Raw genomic sequence first — 22575 nt, forward strand, 5'->3', positions numbered from 1 at the left:
TGGGTAGGTTGTCATTTCAACATCATATGGGGTGGTAGCCTTTCAAAGTCAGGTGGCCCACATCATATGCTAGTTAGGTTGTGAAAGTTTGTTTAGTTATTTCAACCTGGAAAACTTTTCCTGAGACTCACTCTTCTCACTGTTTAAGAGACTTGTAGTTAACTCAGAAAGCTGTCAAATTTAAGCTCAAATTACCAATCTATATCTATGGCTAAGCAAATCCAGCTAACAAGTGTAATGCTGAGATGATGCTCCCATACAAAAGGTTCGAATCATCACTCATTTTAGAATATGCTGCAATCCATAGCTTGAAATACTCTCTCTTTTAAAAAGATCATATCCAACATTATAATTTATCTGAGCATTAGTGCCTAGGATAGAGTACTCTTATGGACTCCCATCTGAGATGGGTATTATGCCAAAGCAAACATACTCATCAAGAGTGTAGAATAGAATTTTGGGACATCATGACATCGACATTGTTATTAAAATGAAAAGTTAAATTGAGACCTGCAACATCTTCAAGGGATCCCAGGTAGCAATTCTTCCCATATACTTTGGGGGCTTTGTATTTTCTTAGGGAAATCACTTCATCAAGAGCTTTCAGTAAAGGTGCAAACCCAAGTGGATGTAGGTAAGTCAGCATCATCCCTGTTGTCTATGAACATACCGAAGTACAAGCCAGGGATGTCGATCGGGAGCCTCTTCGATCCAAAACTAATACTTTCCAACATAAGAACGTTGATAAATTTTCGACAGGTGCTAAGAACATCGCTCCCCCTACTTGTAATGTTCGCTTCTGAGCCAAATCATTTGGGGTGGTAGCCTTCAAAGTCAGGTGGTCGTAGGTAGTAAGAGAATTTATCTATTGACAGCTGAGATAGAACTGATCATGATCCTCTTCCAAGGCTTAAGATGCTGCTAGCAGTGGCCTCATAGAATTTCCTATCAAAATGCCCCCAACCATAGATAATATTGCTCATATTATGCAAGGCTCCATTGTTGTTTGAATTGTGAAAGGTTTCTGTTGCTACTGCACCGAAAACTAGACTCCCATGGAGGTAGTAAATTAAGAACATGCATTTGTTGTTCATCCATGTAGGATCAAATGGTGGATCATCTGTTCTGTCAAAGTCATCACAAGGGTAGCATTGGAACCATGCAAGATGGCTTGCGGTATCGACCTGAATATTGGCCTTGTTAAGCGAAAAGCCAACATAGGAGTGAGATACAAATCTGATTCATCGCTCAAGGGAGTCTGAAAGTTTCCCCTATTGTTGATCACTGAGATAGAAGACAGTAAAACACTGAATTCGGGACTTATCAATGTTGATGAGATCCAATGCTGAAAAGGAGATAGTGGAGAGTTTCGATGCATCATTGGCATACTGAAACCTAGGGGAGAAGTCGATGGGGACTCATCGAAAGAAAGAAATGCTAACAAAATGAGGATTGCTGTAAAGTAGCAACCCATGATCAAGAAGAAAACTTTGTAATGCATTTACCAATGGAATGCAGATTAATAGGCTACCTTTATGAACTAAACAACTAACTCATGAACTTCATATTTAATGACACATTCATGGTATGAACTACCTACATGCTATGAGGTTTTGAACTCATGATTGACACGATAAGCTGGTCCCAAACTTTCTATGCCCCATGCATCGCAATTGAGTCTGTACATGCAATGTGCCTCCAAAATATCTAATTTACTGGAACATGTACCTTTCCCTCCTGCTATTGAAACCACCCTGCCAATAAACAGACAGCTAAAATCTGAACAGTATATGCAACCATATTAATCAGATTACTAATTGAACATTTTCCAGAACATCTTTTAAACTAAATTACAAATTTTGGTTTCTTTTCCTTCAATATGAATAATGGTAGGCAGCACAAGTTTCATAGGATAAATATATGTGATGGTTTGCTGAAAAGGGCTCACAACCTTACCAGGATTCCAGAGATCACTTACTAAGTGAAGGATACCTCCTTTTCCACATCAGACTGCATGATAGTAATGATAAATTTGCAACTAATACTAGCTAAACATGAAAACTTGTAACCATGCTCAATAAGGTAAACCTGTAGGAAAAATATTTGGGCATCTTGACAAGAATTTATTATAGCATGAGCCTCTTTGAGTTTGACCCAAATATAATTACGCAAGTATTAAGCTGAATAATTCTAGTCCAACCTAAACCTGCGCCCACTGTATATCTGTTCCAATGGCCTGTTGGTTTGGGTTATCCATAATGCAGTAAGTTCTACACTTTAAACAAATGCTTTATGTTTTGCATCAACTGCAGGAAGAAGAGGAGGGGGAAGAAGAACACAAGGAGGCTAATTTTCATTCATCATTCATCAAAACCTAAACATGAAGGTGGACCCATATATATAGGGTCACAAAATAACAAATAGACCCCTACAAATAAAACAATCCTAAAAAAGCCTTAAAATGACAATATGCAAGTAAACCCTAATGATAATATGCAAATAAACTCAATCAACATAAAATAAACCCAATTAAAATAAACCAATCCAAAATAAAATCAGGCTAGCTGAATCGGCTAGGACCCACTGAGCTGGCTGGATCCTGTGGCGACCGGCTGACCTGGCACTAGTGTCCGCACCAACTCTCCCCGGGTGGAAAGAAGTCGACCTCGACAAAAGCAGCTCGGTAAAGCCCCAATAATACTCCAACAAGTCTGGATCAATCGGCGGTATCTCCTCATACTGGATCCAAGTGTAACCGGACTTTGGTCGTCCATGCCAACGAACTAGAAAACGCTGTATGCCTCCATCACTGTCAAAAACTATTTGCTCGGCTAAAATAGAATCAATATACTCTTTTTGTGCTCGATGGAGGAGAAAAGAAAACAAAGATGGCATAGATTCAATAATAGAATAAACATCGGGCGCAGGAGAGTGTGCAGCAAAAGAGTCAACACGGATTGCAATCAAATCTTTAATATTAAAAGTAAGGCTATAACCAAAATCAAATGGAAAGTCAATGGCATAGACGTCAGTGCCATCCTTGGGCAACACCTTAAATGGTCCAATACTAAGAGACTGCAATTCTTTAAGACAGATCATTACATAACCCCAAGTTTAAAATTCTTTAGCATAGAAATTAGCTTGCATCTTATATTGAGCAGTACATGCATGAATGCCCTTATGAATTTTCTGATGCAACTTATGAATGTATTGTGTAAAGGCAGATGCAGGCTCAGAAATCCTAACATCAGTTTCGATGGATTGTGCGAGGGCATATCTAACTACACTCATAGTGGACCGGTCAGACTTGCTATCTGACTGTGCAAGCGAGCTATATGTGATATGGGTGCATCCTAGGATTTCAAGGTTGTCATCACACTCTTCCTCAATGTTCTGAATGTCATCGAAGTTTGGTTCATAGATTTGCTTCTCTAAGTCATTTGTGTCACCTCCCTGCTCTTGCTGAGCAATAACGAAAAATTTGCTAGCACATTGGGAGGCAACGTGACCAAAACCTTGGTATTTGTAACATCAAATTTTGAAATGTGATTTGGGAGGCTCACCAAGAATTTTCTTGTCGTTACTATCTCGGCTTGGGACATGGACAATAGGAGGGGGCCTAGGAGTAATGGACCCTACAGAAGGTTTGGGCCCTGAGGAATTAGGGCCCGTGGAAGTGCTCCATGTGTCAGACGCCTTACAAATGTGGATTTAGTATTCCATCGATTAAGGAGATCATACTGGTAATTATGGGGTAGGTATTTTTCTTTGAGTCTCTCTTTCATCTCTACCCAATCAGTTATTACATATTGATATTTTATAGCTAACAGATGTTCAGTATTTTGCCAGAAAAACTTAGCTCGACCAATGAGTTTCATTCTGGCAAGTCGGACCTTCTTGTTGTCAGACAAATTGTACCACTCAAAAAAGTGGTCCATTTCGTGTAACCAGTCTGAGAAGACTTTCGGGTCAAGACGACCGTCAAAAGTGGGAGCTTCAACCGTAATGTCTCTCATTACATATTCATTAGGGTCACGAGATTCTCTGGGCTCTACGTTATGTTGGTAACCTCTATCAATATTAGGGAAGAAACCAGGTCCTCTAGGACGAGGGTAGGCATGATGATGACCTGGAACAGACCTATTACCAAAATTGCCCTGCCGAACAGAGCCTTGTTGTTCTAGGATATGTTCTAGGATCTTGTCCCCTTCAAGACCCGGTAAATGGGAGGCACTAGGTTCCTTGGGTTCAATAACCCTCTGAATTGAAGCCTTAATTGAATCAAGTCGGGCATTATTGGCTTGGACTTGAATATTAGTGTCTTGGATAGCTTTTAATAGAGCTTCGATTTTGGAATCCATATCTAATTGGGACTCAGAATGAGATGCGACACGACCACTACATAGATGCATGAAATGAATGAAGATATGTATGATCCTACCGACTATAGAGGTTCCTAAGTAGACCTAATGCATGAAAGTAATTTGAAATTGCAAAGTATATGCTCAATATAATCGGAAGCTAACCCAAGCAATTGAAATTGGTTTTGAATTACATAATAAATTCAGATAAGTAGTTGCAATCAAATAGTACTAGTTTTTAGTGTGTTGCAGGGTTGCACAGAGCCTCAAAGAACTCTCAAGATTAGATAGCTCTACAATTAATAACAAAGATAGGCCACTACTAGGGTTTTGGTGTTGTTTGGAGTGGATGTGTTGAATTTTCAGGAAGCAATATCAATAGAGCACTTAAGAGTTAATTAATTCTAAATTTAGACAAACAAATAAAATTTGCAGTAAGGAAAGAAACCTGACCTGGGTTGGGGCGACGACCAACGTACGGTAAGTCGGCTCATTAGATGGCGCGAAATGGTCGAATCACAGCAACTGGTGTGGTCGATTGGCCTATGAACAACAGAGGAGGAGGAGATGTTGTGGGCCATTGCAAAAGGGCCTGTTGGACATGGTGGGTGTCTGTTGGGCCTTTGATGTGAAGAAGGGGTGGAGAGGTGGTGGATCGGGCCTGTGTAGGAGAGGGTGAGTTTCTGAGAGCTGGATGGAGCGGAGGGAATGAAGAAGACAAAGGGGGGAAAAAAGGCGGGAGGGGGGGGGGGGGGTCGTCGACGGCTCGGGGAAGATGAAGAGGTAGCGGAGAAAGGAGGTGACCGCGGGGAAGGAGATGCTTGGCGACGCTTGGGTGGTGGCGGCAGACGAGAGCTGATGGCGAAAGCGGCGGCGGCGGCGGCGTTCACGAAGGGTGGGCGGCGCGGCGGAAGAAGAAGCGGCGGCCGATCGGGACGATGAACAGAGGTAAGGATTTTTCCTTTTTTTCCTTTTCTTTTCTTTTTTTATTTTCTTTTATTTTTTTTTTCTTTTTTTAGTCACATGTAAGTCACGTGCGAGGGATTTTTTAACTCAGACACGTTAGGATTATCCGGGTTATTGGGCGTGACCCACTCCGAAAACCCATTAAGGGTCCATCACGTGCAAGTCACGTGCGTAGCTTTTTATGGATCCGGGCTACCGGATTCTGGTTAACGGGTTTTGTGACTTCCCCGTTAATCTTTTCTTCAACCTCTCGAGGGGTTCCGCGCTTCGAGATTCGCGGCTTCGGCCGCAGGGAGGGCTCGGCAGTCTCCAGTGGTGAACGGCGCTCCGGGACGGAGGGCGGCGGTCACGGCTGCGGATCCGTGTCCTGCGGTGGTGGCTGGAAGCTGGTCAGACACGAGGAGCTCAAGGGCGGCGGCTTCCGTGAGCATGCGGCAGTCTGTGGTGGCGAACCGGCGACGCTGCGAGGTGGAGGCGACTGGTGGCGCGGACGGAGCTCCGATACTATGGCGGACGGCGATAACGGCCCCGGCAGATGGCGGCTTCCGGTGGCACGTCACAGGGCACAGTGGCCGGCGGGATCCTCTGCGGCTGCGGGGCGGAGCTCCGTAGCCTGCAGTGAGGAGCGACGGCTGGTCACAGCGGCGGCTGAAGGCGGCTTCCGGGGGTGAAGGGTGGAAGTGGTGGCCGCGAACGTGGTGGAGGCGAGCGGGATGAGGACGGCTGCGGGTGGGATGATCCGAGGAAGGGGTTTTCTCTCTTTTTTTTTCTTTTTTTTTTTTGAAAATCGAGGGAGAAAAGGGAAAAAAACTGGATCGTGGCTTTGGCAGCAGGGGCAAAGCCAGTCTAGGGTCACAAAATAACAAATAGACCCCCTACAAATAAAACAATTCCAAAAGGACCCTAAAATGACAACATGCAAATAAACCCAAATGATAATATGCAAATAAACTCAATCAACATAAAATAAACTCAACTAAAATAAATCAATCCAAAATAAAATCAGGCTAGCTGAATCGGCTAGGATCCGCTGAGCTGGCTGGATCCTGTGGTGACTGGCTGATCTGGCACTAGTGTCCGCACCAACTGCTATAAACACCCTTGCCCATTGTGATCATAAAAATACGATCTTTCTTTATTGGAATAATCCAGTAGTTTTACACTTTAAGTTAATGCTTCATGTTTTGCATCAACTGCTACGATCACCCTAGCCCATTGTGATCATAAAAATATAACCTTTCTTTATTGGAAGATCATAATACGGTCTATGAATTACCACATGATCCATCAAATGTATCGGTCGACGAACTCATCAACTGTGGTGTACTTGACATCAGGGCAAAGTTCGGAAGCCTCCACACCAATTAACGGATCAATCTCAAAGTTTGTCGTCTCTCCTTTCACGAAAGCAGCATGAGCAATGGCATAACCAAAGTTTAAGGGAGGTGGAGATTCTGCGAGAAGTGATTAACAGTGGCCTGTTATTACTTGTGCAAACTTCATCATGCACATTGATGACAATATAATGAACTAAGAATTTGCTAATGATACTGTCAAGCCTAGAGACTAAGGAAAGTCTTCATTACCTTGAATTTTCCTGAATATCTCTTCCTCGGAAACATGAATCCTCTCGAAGGTCTTGCCACTCTTTCTCTCCCAAAGGGATATTAGCTGATTGTGAGAGTAGATGTTTGCAGGAGGTCTGATATATAATATCTTGTTCAAAGTTCTTGGATCATCTGCAGCTTTAATGGTGTATGTTGCAACATCTTCTTCTCCAACAAAAATTACTGGAAAAAAGGAATAATATATTGTTTCATGGAACCTGAAAATCATTAGACATAGCAAAACGATGCAGCCAGATGTCACTGAAATTCCTTATTGAATATTTAATGTCCATTCTAATCTTCCTTTCTAAACCCATGAATGTCGGAAGAAAATCATGGAGTCTTTTAGACAGACATTTGTTTCTAACAATAAATACACTTGCGAATGTTGTACTTATAGCCTTGCTTCAACTTATGAAATTTTATCAGGCTCACCTCTGTTTTCACAGCTGTCGATCTCTGGTTTTTCCTCTCACTTCAACAGAATAGTGCATCTTTCTTTCTTTTGATTGCTGCCTCCTGTTGGCAGCTGATATCTTTGTATTCTTTCACTTAAATCAATAAAAGACGGGTGCAAAAAAAAAAAGAAGGGAAAAGGAACGTTGTACTTATAGCCTATAAGAATAAGAGGCACCTTTCATTTTGGAAATCTTTCACCCTATTCATACTTAAAAGGAAAAGAACTTCCATCATTTGATCCCTTTCAACAAAAGTTTTTTAGAGTATGTGGTTCACCACCACTCATGTTCAAACCTCACATCTATTACTTGGAAAGAAAGGTACCAACCATGTCGCTTGAAAAGGAAGATACCAACTAGCTAAGCTAACAACTGTTATCAAAGCATAAAAATTCTAGTCCCAATTACTGGCACAATTTGGACCCCAGTAAAGCTTAGTTGCCCTTGATCTAATTCTTGCAATTGAGAGAAAATACATGTCTAGTGGAGGCTAGCAGCACGACGTGCAGATACATCAAGCGTCAACACTTGAATGAACTGCTAACATGGGAGGTCTTGCAGTTCTCACTTAACATGGGATATAAGGACAATTGGCACTCCGCGAGCTGTTGTATTTTGACTTTATTGGGTGTATTCGTACACGTACTGTATGAAGCACCCGTTTCAAGCAAAAAAAAAAAAAAGGACAATTATAAGAAAATGCAGCAGCATAACAAAATTTCAAAAATAGAAATAGAGCAAGTTAAGAAGATGGTTTATGTATCACCTTTAGAATTTCCGTCTCCTAGCACGAGGATCTTGTCCGTAGGAGGTTCCATAGGTTCAATCTGCCCAATTCTCCGGAGGAAGTAATATGCACCTCCCAAATTGGAAGAGACGATGGTGTAAGGAATCCCTGCTTCCTTGATGGCCTCTCGGATTTGAGCCTTAACTCCAAGTTGGGTTTTTGCCGGCTCCATAAGTTCAATACGGCCAACATCTAAGCCAAACTCAGAGGGGAAGAACCTCTGCAGCTCATCCATCCAAAATATTCAGAGGTTGTGCAAAAACACAAAAGAACAATCAAGCATAAGATCAATACTCGATGGATTACAGTGAGCAGAAAGAAAACTAAACAGAGGTAAGTTGTTGGATCAATGTTAGAAATTGCTGCATCATTTAGAGATAGTACACAATTTTGTGTGTGCATTTGTTTGCACATCAGAGGGCAATGTTCAAAAATCCAACTAACTTCGATTCCTATTTTGCAGAGATTGGTAACTGAGAACTCATGAGACAAGATAAAAATAATTAAACAAAAAATAGGTATCGATAATGTAGAGGTACAAGAAACTAGATAATCATATCGCAAACTAAGAAATCCAAAAAAAAACAGCTCTTTTTTTCTTCTGAGAGAGAGAGAGAGAGAGAGGTTTCTTGCACATACCTTGATTGTTCCAGCCTGCTTGATGGCCGAAATGATGTTAACCTGATCGGCCAACTTCTTGGGGGATTCGTGCCCCAACGCCGAAATCACCACATCGACCTTCTTTATAGCCTCGACCAGCCTCTCCTGGTCGTACAAATCCCCCTGCTCTCAAACATCACAAAGCGTGCGCATGACAAAAAATTGAAACACCCAAAAAGGAGAGGAGTTCAAAACTAAGGAGAAATAAACCAAATAACAGCAGTGGCTGGCTGCATACATAGAGCAGAACGACGCCGGAGTTCCTGAAAGCTTCGATGAGCTTCGCCTTCTCTGGATCAGAAGCCAGAGTGCGTTCTCTCACCAGAGCAAAGGTCGGGTGTCCCAACCTCACACTCGCTTCTACGAGGTGCTTGCCCATGTAACCGGTGCCGCCTATGATAAGTATCTTGCTCTCCTCCGCCATTGCTCTCCTCCTCGTAGTTCTTGGCTTCACAGGGGAGGATATTAATCAAGTGATGATGGTAGCAGACCGGAAGTCTTCAGCAAGGAATAAAAGGAACGGAAAATTACTTTTCCATCCCTCTAAAGACCCCACTCTAACAGGAGATCCCTGTTCGCTCAAAAAAAAAAAAACTCTAACAGGAGGTCCCACCCTACAGGAGGTCCCTGTTCACTCAAAAAAAAAAAAAACTCTAACAGGGGGGCCCCCCTCTACAGGAGGTCCCTGTTCTCAAAAAAAAAAAAAACTCTAACAGGAGGTCCCCACTCTACAGGAGGTCCCTGTTTACTCAAAAACAAAAAAACTCTAACAGGAGGTCCCTGTTCTCTCAAAAAAAAAAAACTCTAACAGGAGGTCCCCACTCTACAGGAGGTCCCTGTTCTCAAAAAAAAAAAAAACTCTAACAGGAGGTCCCCACTCTACAGGAGGTCCCTGTTTACTCAAAAACAAAAAAACTCTAACAGGAGGTCCCTGTTCTCTCAAAAAAAAAAAACTCTAACAGGAGGTCCCCACTCTACAGGAGGTCCCTGTTCACTCAAAAAAAAAAAAAACTCTAACAGGAGGTCCCCACTCTACAGGAGGTCCCTGTTCACTTAAAAAAAAAAAAACTCTAACAGGAGGTCCCTGTTCTCTAAAAAAAAAAAAAAAAAAAATTTTCCTAAAAACTTCCCCCAACTTTGGACCGCTGAGCAACTTCCTCTAAAAAGAACATGAACCAAATTAACAAAAATAAAAAATAAAAAATAAAAAAATAAAAAATTATATTCTACTATACCACGTGCATCACGTAAATTAAAGGGGCGACAATCGAGACGAGTGAAATCTTTGGTTGGATTCGGTTGATCCCTGAGGCCGAATCAAATTCAAATAATAATTTTTTTAGAGCACACAATGAATAAAATATGCATGGATTGATAATATATGATTAGCATGATATACCTAACCTACCGCCGCCATGTGGTACTCATGGCGTAGGATGTAATTTTTTTGAAAAAATAACTGTCGGCCGACTCGGACAGCAGCGAATCTAGCAGAGGGTGGGGATGGGAGGGGATTGGCTCTAGCGTTGAGCCCCCTAAATTTAAAAAAACCGATCATTAGGTATCCAACGTTTTACAGGGTCGGAAAAAAAAAAAAAAAAAAAAAGTAATGCCACTGAGGTGGTAGCTCAGTGGAACTGGGCCATTATAACCATTCGTGCGGTCCGAGTTCGAAACGCGCGGGTGTCGATTAAATATGGAAATTGGATGTTCTCTGCTCGGACACGTAGGGTGGGAGAGCTTATTGGTCCTCTGATAGCCTCAGTGGTGCCAAGTGTGACGCACTCATACGGAGGGTTCGTGCCGGAGCTCAGAGAAGTAGCTGAGCCGCGCCTATAGAAGGAAAGGATATGAGTAAAACCGGTCGGGGTGCTCAACACACGGTCATTTCTGCCCGCATCGAACATTCTTCTGACGGGGTGGGGAGCCAGTGGAAGCTACTACGCAGGAGTGGGCTTGTCCTTCCTCCCCCCTTCCCCTTTTTCCTAAGCAAAAAAAAAAAGAAAAAAAAAAGTAATGTAATTTATGAACTTATATTATCAAACAGGAAAAAATTGACCGTCAAGTTGCCAACTTTTTAGACAGACTTTTCCGACACCTTAAATTTTAAACAAAATTATTATTAATCATTATAACAATTATGACAGTCATTATTAACTTGAAATTTTCTAATATCAAAATAATTGCTAAAGCTATTGCTGTTGTGATGATGAGATAAAGAAAATATAAAAAAAATATAGCATTATCTTTTTTATATATTTTTATTAGATAAAATAATTGTATTTTTTGAATGGTTCAATCATTTGTGGATAGAATTTTGAAAAGAAAATTTAATTATTTAAAAATTATTAGAAAACATATAAGTGAAAGTAATGGTCATAATTTATGTTGTGACAGTCCGTTGTAAATAGCTGGAACTTTTAGCAGGTAGCTGAAACTGTTATGATGATCATCATAATAGTTATAATGTTTTGATCTTGCAAGAGGATGCACAGTTTTTTCAGGGTATTTTACAATATTTTTCTTTTTCTTGCATCACTACTATTGAATGAACACAAAACCATAGGATGCGTAGAAGGATTCGCACCTCTGGCTTTGAGAAAGGAGTGAATGGAGTCTGACCGCCAAGAATTGGGACACCTGAAGCTTTCCCCATTACCCAAGTTTGTACCATCATCATCTGTAATCCAATGTCTCCTTAATTTTTATTAGTTGTCACCAATAGCGCTCTTTTTCTCCACTAGCTTCATGTTCTCCTACCCTTCAAGAAAGAATTATCCAATAACTAGTGGACATTTATCCAAGGATTGCTTTATTCTTTGTTGTCTATGTCTTCATTGCCAAAAATACAGATTTTCTGAAGAAGCAGAAACGCATCCTTTAATCTCCATCCTCTCATCACCTTCTACTGCTAAGGTTCACAAGGTTTAATATGTATTGCTTCAGCACTTCAAACATTTGTTGTCTTGAAGCTGACACCCAGGCTGATCACAGGGATTTCCAGACAATAAGTTCGGGGATCGACAGCAAAATGCTGTTTCAGGAAATCAATTTCTCATGCTCAGTCCATTTGTTCCATTTCACTTTCTTATTGGCTGAGGTTTATCCTTCTCCATGTGTTCTGAAAGACTACCAAGCAATGCATATATAAACTCAGCTTGTGGATGTGAGTCATCATTCACAAAGAATTGGTGAATTCTTTTTTCGATCTCAATCCAGCTGCAACCAGGGTTCTTCTTTAGCCGTCTATCCCTAATCATTGCTCTCACTTTGCGCACATCATCCCATCTTCCAGCAGAAGCATACATGTTTGACAGAACTACATAAGTAGAATGATCGTCCGGATCCATCTCAACAAGAAGCCTGGCAACTTCCTCTCCCAGTTCCAAGTTCCTGTACAAACTGCATGCTGAGAACAGTGAACCTAACAACCCAGCATCTGCTTTTAAACCAGGTGTATTTTTAAGTATACCATAAGCTTCCTGAAACCTTCCCGAACGTCCGAGAAGATCTATGAGGCAGGAGTAGTGCTCTATGCCAGGTTTGATTCCATAGTGGTACATCATCTGATTGAAATAATAACGACCTTCATCGACCAGTCCTCCATGGCTGCAAGCAGAGATTACTGCAAGGAATGTGACACGGTCTGGTTTTACATTTGCTTTCTGCATTTCACTGAAAAGCTCCAAAGCTTCGTCGGATCGACCATGCGATCCATAGGCCATAATCATGGAAGTCCATGACACAATGTCCTTCACCAGTAACCTGTCAAAAACTAATTTTGCATCTCTAACTGCACCACATTTCGCATACATGTCAACAAGAGCACACATGACCATCTCATTAGATTCTAGAGAGTGGTCCCTGACTTGCTTATGGATCTCCCTTCCCTGCTCCAGAGCTGCTAATTGGGCACAAGCAGATAGAACACTGGCAAAGGTGAAAGCATCCAGTCTTGCCCCATAAACACTCATCTCATTGAAAAAATCGAGAGCTTTAAAGTAACAGCCAGCCGTCGCATACCCTGAAATCATCACATTCCAGGAAACTGCATTTGCTTTGGGCATGGCCTTAAAAACTGACTCAGCATACGCAACATTTGCACATTTGAAATATAGATCGACAAGCGAGCTGGCTATGAAAATATCAACATCTATATGGTTTCTTACCAAATAACCATGAACAAATTTTCCACGCCGTATGTCGGAAGTTCTAGAACAAGCTATCAACAAGCTGCTCATAGTGGTTGAAGTGGGCCGAATTCCTTCCATATTCATCCTCGAGAAGAGCTCCAAACATGAGTTGCTGTCCCCTTTCAAAGAATACCCACCGATCATCGAGTTCCAAGAAACGACACTCTTAGTCGTGATCTGCTCAAAGACCTCCCTAGCACTCCCCAAGCAACCACATTTCCCATACATGTCCACGATTGCCGAACTAATAAACCCATCCAATACAAATCCAGTTCTGGCCAACTCCTCATGCACCCTCCTTCCCGTCTCCAAATCCAAAAGCCGAGCACAAGCAGAGAACACGGTCGTGTACGTCACCGAGTCAGGCTCAAAACCACAACTTTTCATCATCCCAAACACCTCCAAAACTTTGGACGCCTGCCCATCCTGGTAGTAGCAAGACATCACCGTATTCCAGCATGCGACATCCCTCTCAGGCATTTCATCGAAAACCTGAATTGCCGATTCGTAACGATAACATTTTGCATACATGCCGACGAGGGAGCTCGAGACGACAATGTCAGACCCACAACCCGATTTCAGCACGTTGGCATGTATCGACCCTCCTTTCTTGGCAGCGCCCAGTCCCCCGCAGGCCTTGAGAGCACTCGGGTAGGTGTAGCTATCAGGTTTAAGGCGAGGGAAGAGCAGGAGCCTGTCAAAGAGACGGAGGGCTTCGTCGTACATCCGGTTCTTGGAGTAGGCGGAGAGGAGGCCGTTCCACAAGGAGATGCCTGATGGGTTCGGAATGGATTCGAAGACCAGCCGAGCCGAGTCGAACAGGTTGAAGGAGAAGTAGAAGTTGATGAGGTCTTTGGCGAGATAGGTGTTTGTGTTTAGGCCGAGAGAGATGGACTTGGAGTGGAGGAGCTTCCCTTGGACTAAGGATTTGCCGGCGACGCAGGCTTTCAGTAGACCTGAAAGTATCTCGACGTCCATTTACGCTGCAAACAAACATCCTTAGCCGCCCGGCGGGGTAACGACTAACGGGGGAGTTTAAAATTTTAATTGAACTAATGCCGGCAAGCGGATTGACGGAACCGGCTCCTGGCTCAAGCCTGAGGCCTATCTCAGCCTAGCTTAAAGCATATGGGGCCCCAATAGTTTGCAGCATTAATGAGGAGGCTTTCTGATTTTGCTTATGAATTGATCTAAATTCAGCCTTGACTCGATAATATGTTGGACCTAAATTTGCAATTCAAGGTTAATTCAACAAGTTATTGGTTTCAATTTTGGGGGGTTCAAAATTTAATAGTTTGGTTGATTTTGCGTAGAATTTTTGAGTTATTATTGCCTCTTGCCATCTTCACAAACAGCCTCCTTGCCAACTTGAGAAATAAATAGAATTAGGTTGCAAGTGGACTGAGTTGGACGAGTGATTGTGGTGCGGGAAGCGTGGAGAAGACACGATCTCCTCTGTTCCTCGGCTGGTTTCAAACAACCAAAAAATGGGAAACAGGGGAATTTTGGGCTCCAAAATAAAGCTTTGCAAAGTTTCTTTCACGGCAAAAATACATCAATGAAGAAGAAGGAGAACGACGCTCCTTTACAACCCTTTTATATGACTACAACTCACCCTAAATCCTTAATCAAAACCCTAATCAAAATTGACTCCTAATTAAGCCTAAATTCAGAGCTAAATAAACATAATTTGGAAACCAATTTAAACTAAACAAGGACTTCAACTTGACTCAATTAAAACAGAATTCAAATGCAAAAAGAACTCTTAATCCAGCACTCCACGGTTGGATTTCAGTCACGATAAACCTCCAGGATCAGCGTCCTCATCCCTATCGCTTCCATCTTCATCGGGGCCAATTTCCTGTCCTGCATCATATTGACACATGCCAAATCCAATTTTTTTATACTTGAATTCGGTCAAAAACAAATAAATTTAGGCCTAATTTGTTTTATTGGATTGGATTGCACGAAACTATGGTTTATTTTATTGATGTGTTAGATATTTTTGATCGAATTCAATCAAAAATATTTCAAATGTAAAACATGATAAATATGTATTGATCTATTACAAGATATGTTATTGAACAGAGTAATATGTAAGCGCTATCAAAAACATATTGAACAAAAGATTTATTTGATAATCACATATAAAATATAGTCGACAGTACAAATTAATAATATTATTCAATTTCATTCCTCAAGGAAAGTAATTAACTAATACTGTAATCTTCAAAAAAAAATGAAATAAATAGTATTATTATCTTTTCCGATTAGCTTGTGTTTGGATTGGGATATCTGCCAATCAAAATCTAATTCATTTGAAAAAAAGATTAGTTTTCAATTCAAATTTGATCCGGTAAAACACACACACAGACACTTGATCCAAATGTTTCAATTGGATTATACTTTTTCTTTTGTGGTGCATCGGCTGCTCACACTATTCTCGCGTGAGCACAGCCAGCTGCATTACTAGCAATAAGACTACACAAAACAGAAGGAGTGGAAGATAGCTGGGTCCAGAGAATACCTCCCGAATGATAAGCAGTAAATGAAGCGATCCAGTCAGCAGCCTGGTTCGCCTCCCGAAGAACATGCCTGACCTAGACCGCACGGCACTCCTGAAGCAAACGACATGTGTCAACTAGAAGAGGATGCTCTACCTCCTCCGGCCACCCCTTGTAGGTACTCAATCAGCGAAGCTGAGTCTCCTTCCAGGATGATGTAGCTTGCCTCCAGAACATGTTTCGCATATGAGTCCCTCTCACGCAGCCCTGAGCTCCGCTCTAAAGGCTGATGCCTCGAAGGAACGACGCCCCCTGCCGCAATCAGTTTGGAGCCATGGTCTCTGATCACAAATGCCACTCCCGCACCATCACCATCAGTGGGCAAGCTCTCATCAAAATTCACCTTAAGATGATTAGAAGGTAGGGGCTCCCAAAAAAAGAAGAGCAAATAAGCTTCTCCTTATTGAATTGGTTCTCAGCTATGAAGTTCACAATTGAATGCTGAGAGTTCAGTATTAAACGTTGAGACATGGGTACATAGAATTCTTTTTCATCAGAAAATCAAATTTTCTAATATTAAAGATTAAATAGGGGGGAGATCTTTTCTGATTGGTTCTTGAACTATCTCGGTGCTTGGCTATTAGGTGCATGTTAAAAAAAGAGGGGGAAAAGGAAACCTTCAACGAGCTTTGACGATCCCAAGAAAAGGAGGGAGGAGGAGCAAGCACCTTTCACGCGATCTGCAAGCTCTGGCGGCTCTACTCTCAGCCCTCTCCTCCACTTCCTCGCCCGGATAGGTTCAAGTCGGAGAAAGAAGTGGCTCCCTCCCAATAAGCTCTTCACCCACACCAAAGTCCTACACCTGCATGGCCTGCCCGCCCCCCTGCAACGAGCTTATCTTCGGCAGCCCTCTTGCTCAGCGACGGGTGAGGGTCCTATCTCTCCAATTGTCTCCTCAACTTTTTCTTTTTTTTTCTTTTTTTCTTTTTTTTGCTAAAATGGGTATTTATATATTACTAGAACGAATACATCCAGTAGGATCAGCAAACAGTAAGTCACACAGTAACCTACGCAATTTTTCCTCCCCTGCCTATAGGGTGTCTCTTGAGTGGTACGCCACATACGCTGCCACCCAGTCCGCTGCCCCCTTGGCCTTTCGGCACACATGTGTAGCCTGGAGGACCACTGTATCATGCACCATGCTCCAAATGTCTCGAAGTAAGGGGGTACCCCTCCCCCTCCCCCTCCGCTCAAATTCTTTTGGACCTAACTGATGACGGTGGCTGAGTCACCTTCCAATATGATCAAGGTAGCCCGAAGCACTCGCCTAGCATGGCATAATCCGGTCCAGGCCGCTCGCAACTCTGCTTCCAGCACGGAGGTGTCAAAGATCTGGCAGCCTCCGGCAGCTACCACCCTAGAACTCGGGCCTCTGATGACGAAGCCTTCTCCTCCCCTCCAGCCGCTCTCCAAAACAGCGCCGTCAAAATTGACCTTGAGAAAACTTGGGGATGGAGGCTCCTAGGTGAAATATATTGTACTGAGTGCTGCCTGAGCAATATGGGAGCTTCAGGTGTCTCGAGTTATCAAAGGCCCATAATCTATGCCTGCCTAGATAATCTCAGATGTCTGTGCTTCGGCGCGCTCCACCACGAACCTCGAGGACAAGCCATGCTCCCTGAAGGTTCGAGCATTCCTCGCCAGCCAGATCTGGTAAGTTATGCAGGTCGCTCCTATGGCCACCCGGCGCATCTGAGGGGTGCTAGACCAATGCTAGGTAGTCTACAGGAAGGAGTCTCTCTGGCTCCAGGCCTCCTGTGGCACTGGAGCCAACCTCTAGCCCCTCCTCGCCCACTCGCACTGAAATATTGCATGATCCACTGTCTCGGCTGCTCGGCATGCCGAGCGTTGGGGGGAATGCGCAGCCCTCGCCTGCTCAACACCGCTCTCGCCGGCAAGCGCACCCAGGCCACCTTCCATAGAAATAAGGCAACCCTGGGGTGAAGTCCAAATCACTAAATCCAACCACAATCCAGGCCCGGCATGTGGTCCCACCAAAGGGTCCAAAAAACGTCCCCAACTCGAACACTGGCTCTGCATGATGTGCTTCATACCTTGACATCCAAGCCCGCAGCTCTCGGTACCGGCAGCACGTGGATCCGGTCTGCTCCCCAAACAGCTGACCGAGCCTAGCATCATCCCACTCCGCCTCTCCTAGGATAAAGAGGTCACACACCCGAAGGCCGCCCACATCAGCATTGATCGTAGTCGGCCAGAGTCGCAAAGGGAGCGCATCCACCCACGGATCCTCCACCATGTCGATACTCTAGCTGTTGCCAATCAACCACCTAGTATTCGCCTTCGCCAATGGTAAATGCCACCTGATCTCCCGCCACATGTAGGACCATCTCCGCCTGCCCAGGGCTACACCCCAGTCCCCACATAGCCATAGCTCACCGCCATGATCTGGCTCCAAAACCCCTATGGCTCCAGGATGAACCTCACCGCATGCCGAGCAAGGAGCGCCTCGCGCCTCTCAAGAAGGGTATGCACCCCCAAACCTCCCTCACTAAGCGGCAGATAGACTCGCTCCCAGGCCACTAGATGCACCTCGTGGCCCCCTCCATACGATCTCCATAGAAAGCTTTGAAGCAACTGCTCAATCCCCATCAGCACTATCTTCGGAACTATAGCTGCGATAACTCATACTTGCATGTGTTTAATCCTACATTGGTTATTCGCTGAGTAGATCTTAGGTATTTATATTAGATCAAGAAATCTAAATAATAACTTTCAGTAAGTCTTTTTAGGTAAGGTTCATACCCTATGTGGACTAGAGAATACTGCAGCGTGGGTATATTTGAGCCAACCATGAGCTGATCGTAGTATTTGTAATTCAATTTGAATGGATTTGGATCGTTAGCCTGACGAGAATATCAGGAGTTAAATGGAGGGAGTATATGATGACTCGTATGAGCGCGTGTTTAGTTCTGCATCGGTTATTCATTGAGTATATCTTGGGTACTTATATTGGATCAAAGAATCCAAATAATAACTTCGGACCATCCTCTTTGGGTGAGATTGTTCATAGACTTTGTGTGCTTGAGTTCGGGTTGCGACAATAGCATCCTAACGGCACCTCCATCTCGCCAAAATTGACAATTGCCAACTTAACTCAGAACAATGAAGTTGGTGCAGGTAAACAGCCTAGGAGACTGCTTATTGTTCATAGATTTCGTGTGCTTGAGTGGTTGGAGGATAGTTCCAGCGTCGATAAACCAGTCAGATAGGGAGGCAACTAGGCAAGAGGAACTAATTGCATCTATATAGCGAACCCCTGTTCTCGCATAGAGGAATGACCCTCGGGTTTTGGTGTGGTTATCCATTACTGCTCGAACGACATTATAGCAGGTGGCAGGCTCTCCCCATCCTCGGAATTTCTGGTTCTCTTCCATCACTAAATCCTTGATTTATTTGTTGGCTTCATAAAATGATAATGGGATTCAAAAGTTTGGATTAGTTTCATAAATAGCTGAGCTTATGTCAAATTCGAAATATTCAAGGCTGCTTCTCATAGAGTTTCCCTCTCGAGTCAAAAACTACCTGGTAGAGTAGTTTTTGTTTCTCCTTCCTGTATATTATATACATCATGCAGAAACAAAATTTAGCTGTCACTATAATTGCATCTTGGAGGCATCCATGTGTTTGCATTCTAATTCTTAGACATATTAAGGATAAGAGTAAATTTCACTAACCTCCTCGAGGTTTGAGCTAATTACAGATTTCCACTCAATATTTCGCTACATATAACCCCCAGCCCTTTATCTTTCTGTTAAATAAGCTAACGGAGTTATCACCCTCCAACCTATTAAGAAAAAGCGTTGGAGAAGACATACGAAAAGAAAGGCAAGATCTCATATCTAACATCTTTTGAAGGCTAGCAAAGCTAGCAAATTGCCTCCAAGAAGAATATCCATATATTGTGAAAAGAGCCGGCGTCCTAAGTACAGCGACTTGAGCTTCACACACATTTTAGCTATAATTAAAATTTTAAAAGAAATAAATAAGATGCATAATTAACTATTCAAAAGTTTTGTTAGTAGTGGTACAATTTTATTGATAGATGCTAAGAAGCCACGTCTTGACCAACTCGTGCTTTGATTGCTGGAGTTCACTTGAAACCGTGCTCCTCTCATTTTTCTAAAACTTACAACAAATGGCTTCTCTCAAAAATTGCATAGCTTGTAGTTTAATAAAAATCTCAAACTTGTTGGTTTCATTCCAGTGCATGTCAGGCAGTCTACACATTAAGTAATGCCATTTTTTTTACATAAAAATTTTATCAAACAATATCTAAATTGCCATCTTCGCAGCTCATCATTCGAGGAATTTTATTTAGATAAACTACGCATCGTTGCCAGAGACTTTATGTAGTCTTTTATTTTCTAATTTTGTTGGTCGCATTTATACTGGCCGAACGTAAACTGCCGTGATAAATAATAATAATAATAATAATAATAATAATAGTAACCTTTCCAATCAGACCACAGTTTTACTAATAATTTAGTTTAGATCCACTTTAACCCCTGGATCTGAATAAAACCTTACCTCAATCCCAACCAGCTACAGTAATAAATCCCCTTTCTTTTTTCCCACCAGACCACAGTATGCAGTCACATTACTGAGTGAGTGAGTGAGTGAGTGAGAGAGTGAGAGAGAGAGAGAGAGAGGGGGAGGGGAGTGGAAGAGAAAGAGGGGCTGGAAATGAGGAAGGAGAGAACGGGGATGGGGATCGGAATGGGCCTCAATCTCCTCCTCCTAGTGGCCATGGTCGCCACCAACATCCTCTCCCTCTACCACCTCTCGTCCACCCGCAGCAACTCCCCGCCTCCCCCCCAAACCCTAGATCCCGCCGCCAACGACGTCCCCGACCACCTCCTTCAGCAGCTCCACACCATCCGCGCCACCACCACCCACCTCATCCGCCTCCGCTCATCCCCATCCTCCGCCTCGGGCTCGTCCTCCCCCGCCGCTGCCCCGCCGGAGCTCCTCCTCTACTCCCACATCGGCCCCATCGCCTCCGCCTGCTCCGACCACCCCGACCTCCTCCACCGCTACATGAACTACACCCCCTTCGCCCCCTGTCCCCGCGACCTCCACTCCGTCGCCGAGCCCCTCCTCCTCCGCGGCTGCCACCCCCTCCCCCGTCGCCGCTGCTTCTCCCCTACACCACCGAAGCCACTTAACCCTTCGTCCCTCCCCTCCGATCCCTTCCCCGCTTCCCTCCCCGACGCCGCCGTCCTCTGGCCCCCCGCCGCCCCCTGCCGCTCCTTCTCCTGCCTCCCCAGCTCCCTCGGCTTCGACCCCAAGACAGAAGCGTCCCGCTTTCTCCCGGCTAAGTCCGCCCTCGATCTCCCCCTTCCCCATCTCCTCTCCCTGGCCCGCTCCGCTGGCGCCGCGCCGATCCGCCTCGCCCTCGACGTCGGAGGTGGCACGGGCACCCTCGCCGCCCACCTCCGCCTCCTTGCCAACGCCACCGTCCTCACCACCACCATGAACCTGGGCGCCCCCTACAGCGAGGCGGCGGCGCTCCGCGGGGTCGTCCCCCTCCACGCGCCGCTCCAGCAGCGGTTCCCGGTCCAGGACGGGGTGCTCGACCTGGTCCGATCCGGGCACGCCGTGAACCGGTGGATCCCGGCGCCGGCATTGGAGTTCCTGCTGTACGACGCGGACCGGGTGCTGCGGGCCGGGGGGTTACTGTGGGTGGACCACTTCTTCTGCAAGGGGGCGGATCTGGACGCCGTGTACGCGCCGATGATCAGGCGGCTTGGGTACAAGATCATCAAGTGGGCAGTGGGGGACAAGACCCGCGCCGGCGGCCTACCCTACGACGAGGTCTACCTCACTGCCCTCCTCCAGAAACCACTGCCCGCCGCCGCCGTCAAGTCGTGATCGGCGATCGCCGGAGCTTGAAAACTCCAGAGAATCTTAGGTCGCATCATTTTTCTTTTTTAATTAAAAAGTGCGAAAAAATTAAGGTTAAAAAAAAAAAAAAGTTGATTAGATCTCGGCGGAGGAGGAAGAAAGAGGTGACGGGGGGGGGAAATCATTGAGATACCGCGTGGAGACGGGATTGCTTTACATGACCGATAGCGGCGTGCCACCGCCCACCCAGAAAAGAAGACAAAAAAAGATGAAAGGAAGCCACACTTTTTTTTTTCCATCTAGTTTGGCAAGCATTTGGGTTGCTAATTGTTATTTAGCAAAATAACTTTGTGAGACTACTCAGTTGGGTGTATGTGTATATCATGAAGTAATTGATTATTTTGTTTTGATTATTGATAACTTGTTGTCGTAATTCCTTTATTTTGTGTCGTATTACACTAATTAGAAAGGTTCGTGATAAGAGTAGAGTTGGGTTATATTATATATATATATAGGTCCGTTCAGATACAATCGGGTAAAAAAAAAAATCAAATCTAAATCTGATTTATTTATTACAAAATTTAGGATTTAAAAGGTGAAGCTGTTATATTTAGTAAACAGGGCTTGATGTGTTTAGCCATCTTCTAATCTCTCTTAAAAGATTTCTATTGTTTTCTTTGGATCGTGCCTTTAAATATATATATATATATATATATATATATATATATATATATATATATATATATATATATATATATATATATATATAATTATCGAAAAAAGGGACCATCCCTTCTTGATATGTTTACAAATGATCTAGGACATTCGTAGATCAATAATTAAAGAAATCAACAAGGTCTTAACCAGCATAATCTTAATCTAACTTGTAATAATGTTATTTTAAACCATATAATAATGGAAAATTTAATTTCTGGGAAAAAAGCATCGATTATTTATTCTTCCCGAAAAGAATAATGAAGGAATTCAAGAGAGAAATAAAGCAATCCAGGCCATCTATAAATTTTCAGAAATAACAATTTTTAAAAAAAAACAATAATAACCATATGCCTCAGAGATTATAAATGTCTATAAGTCATCAATTACGATCATCAGC

General features: G+C 43.5%; 3 protein-coding genes across 3 annotated transcripts; 1 reads left to right on the forward strand and 2 right to left on the reverse strand.

The window, feature by feature from the left end:
• Positions 1-6435: 6435 nt before the first annotated feature.
• LOC103706284 (isoflavone reductase-like protein) lies at positions 6436-9336 on the reverse strand. Its single transcript, XM_008790346.2, has 5 exons — positions 9078-9336; positions 8819-8962; positions 8159-8399; positions 6914-7117; positions 6436-6781 (listed from the first exon to the last, which is right to left on the reverse strand). Exons 1-5 carry the CDS (start codon positions 9261-9263, stop codon positions 6615-6617), a joined length of 942 nt encoding a protein of 313 aa, XP_008788568.2. The 5' UTR covers positions 9264-9336; the 3' UTR covers positions 6436-6614.
• Positions 9337-9727: 391 nt separating this feature from the next.
• On the reverse strand, positions 9728-14047 carry LOC103708031 (pentatricopeptide repeat-containing protein At5g27110). The gene is made up of 2 exons (XM_039118482.1): positions 11427-14047; positions 9728-10824 (listed from the first exon to the last, which is right to left on the reverse strand). The coding sequence occupies exon 1, from the start codon at positions 14008-14010 to the stop codon at positions 11920-11922; it is 2091 nt and encodes a 696-aa protein (XP_038974410.1). The 5' UTR covers positions 14011-14047; the 3' UTR covers positions 9728-10824; positions 11427-11919.
• Positions 14048-20088: 6041 nt separating this feature from the next.
• On the forward strand, positions 20089-21881 carry LOC103708022. Its single transcript, XM_008792777.2, has one exon. The coding sequence runs from the start codon at positions 20301-20303 to the stop codon at positions 21486-21488; it is 1188 nt and encodes a 395-aa protein (XP_008790999.2). The 5' UTR covers positions 20089-20300; the 3' UTR covers positions 21489-21881.
• The last annotated feature ends 694 nt before the right edge of the window (positions 21882-22575 follow it).

The sequence above is a fragment of the Phoenix dactylifera genome, chromosome 2 (assembly GCF_009389715.1).
Source record: "Phoenix dactylifera cultivar Barhee BC4 chromosome 2, palm_55x_up_171113_PBpolish2nd_filt_p, whole genome shotgun sequence".
NCBI classification, from domain to species: domain Eukaryota; kingdom Viridiplantae; phylum Streptophyta; class Magnoliopsida; order Arecales; family Arecaceae; genus Phoenix; species Phoenix dactylifera.

What these genes read in the sequence shown, in the direction of transcription:
- LOC103706284 (XM_008790346.2), bottom strand. Translation starts at nt 9,263, where the DNA reads ATGGCGGAGGAGAGCAAGATACTTATCATAGGCGGCACCGGTTACATG. An exon ending in AGCAGGCTGGAACAATCAAG is followed by an intron (nt 8,400 to 8,818) that starts GTATGTGCAAGA and finishes GATGAGCTGCAG; the next exon opens with AGGTTCTTCCCCTCTGAGTT. An exon ending in AGGAGACGGAAATTCTAAAG is followed by an intron (nt 7,118 to 8,158) that starts GTGATACATAAA and finishes CCTTTTTTCCAG; the next exon opens with TAATTTTTGTTGGAGAAGAA.
- LOC103708031 (XM_039118482.1), bottom strand. Translation starts at nt 14,010, where the DNA reads ATGGACGTCGAGATACTTTCAGGTCTACTGAAAGCCTGCGTCGCCGGC.
- LOC103708022 (XM_008792777.2), top strand. Translation starts at nt 20,301, where the DNA reads ATGAGGAAGGAGAGAACGGGGATGGGGATCGGAATGGGCCTCAATCTC.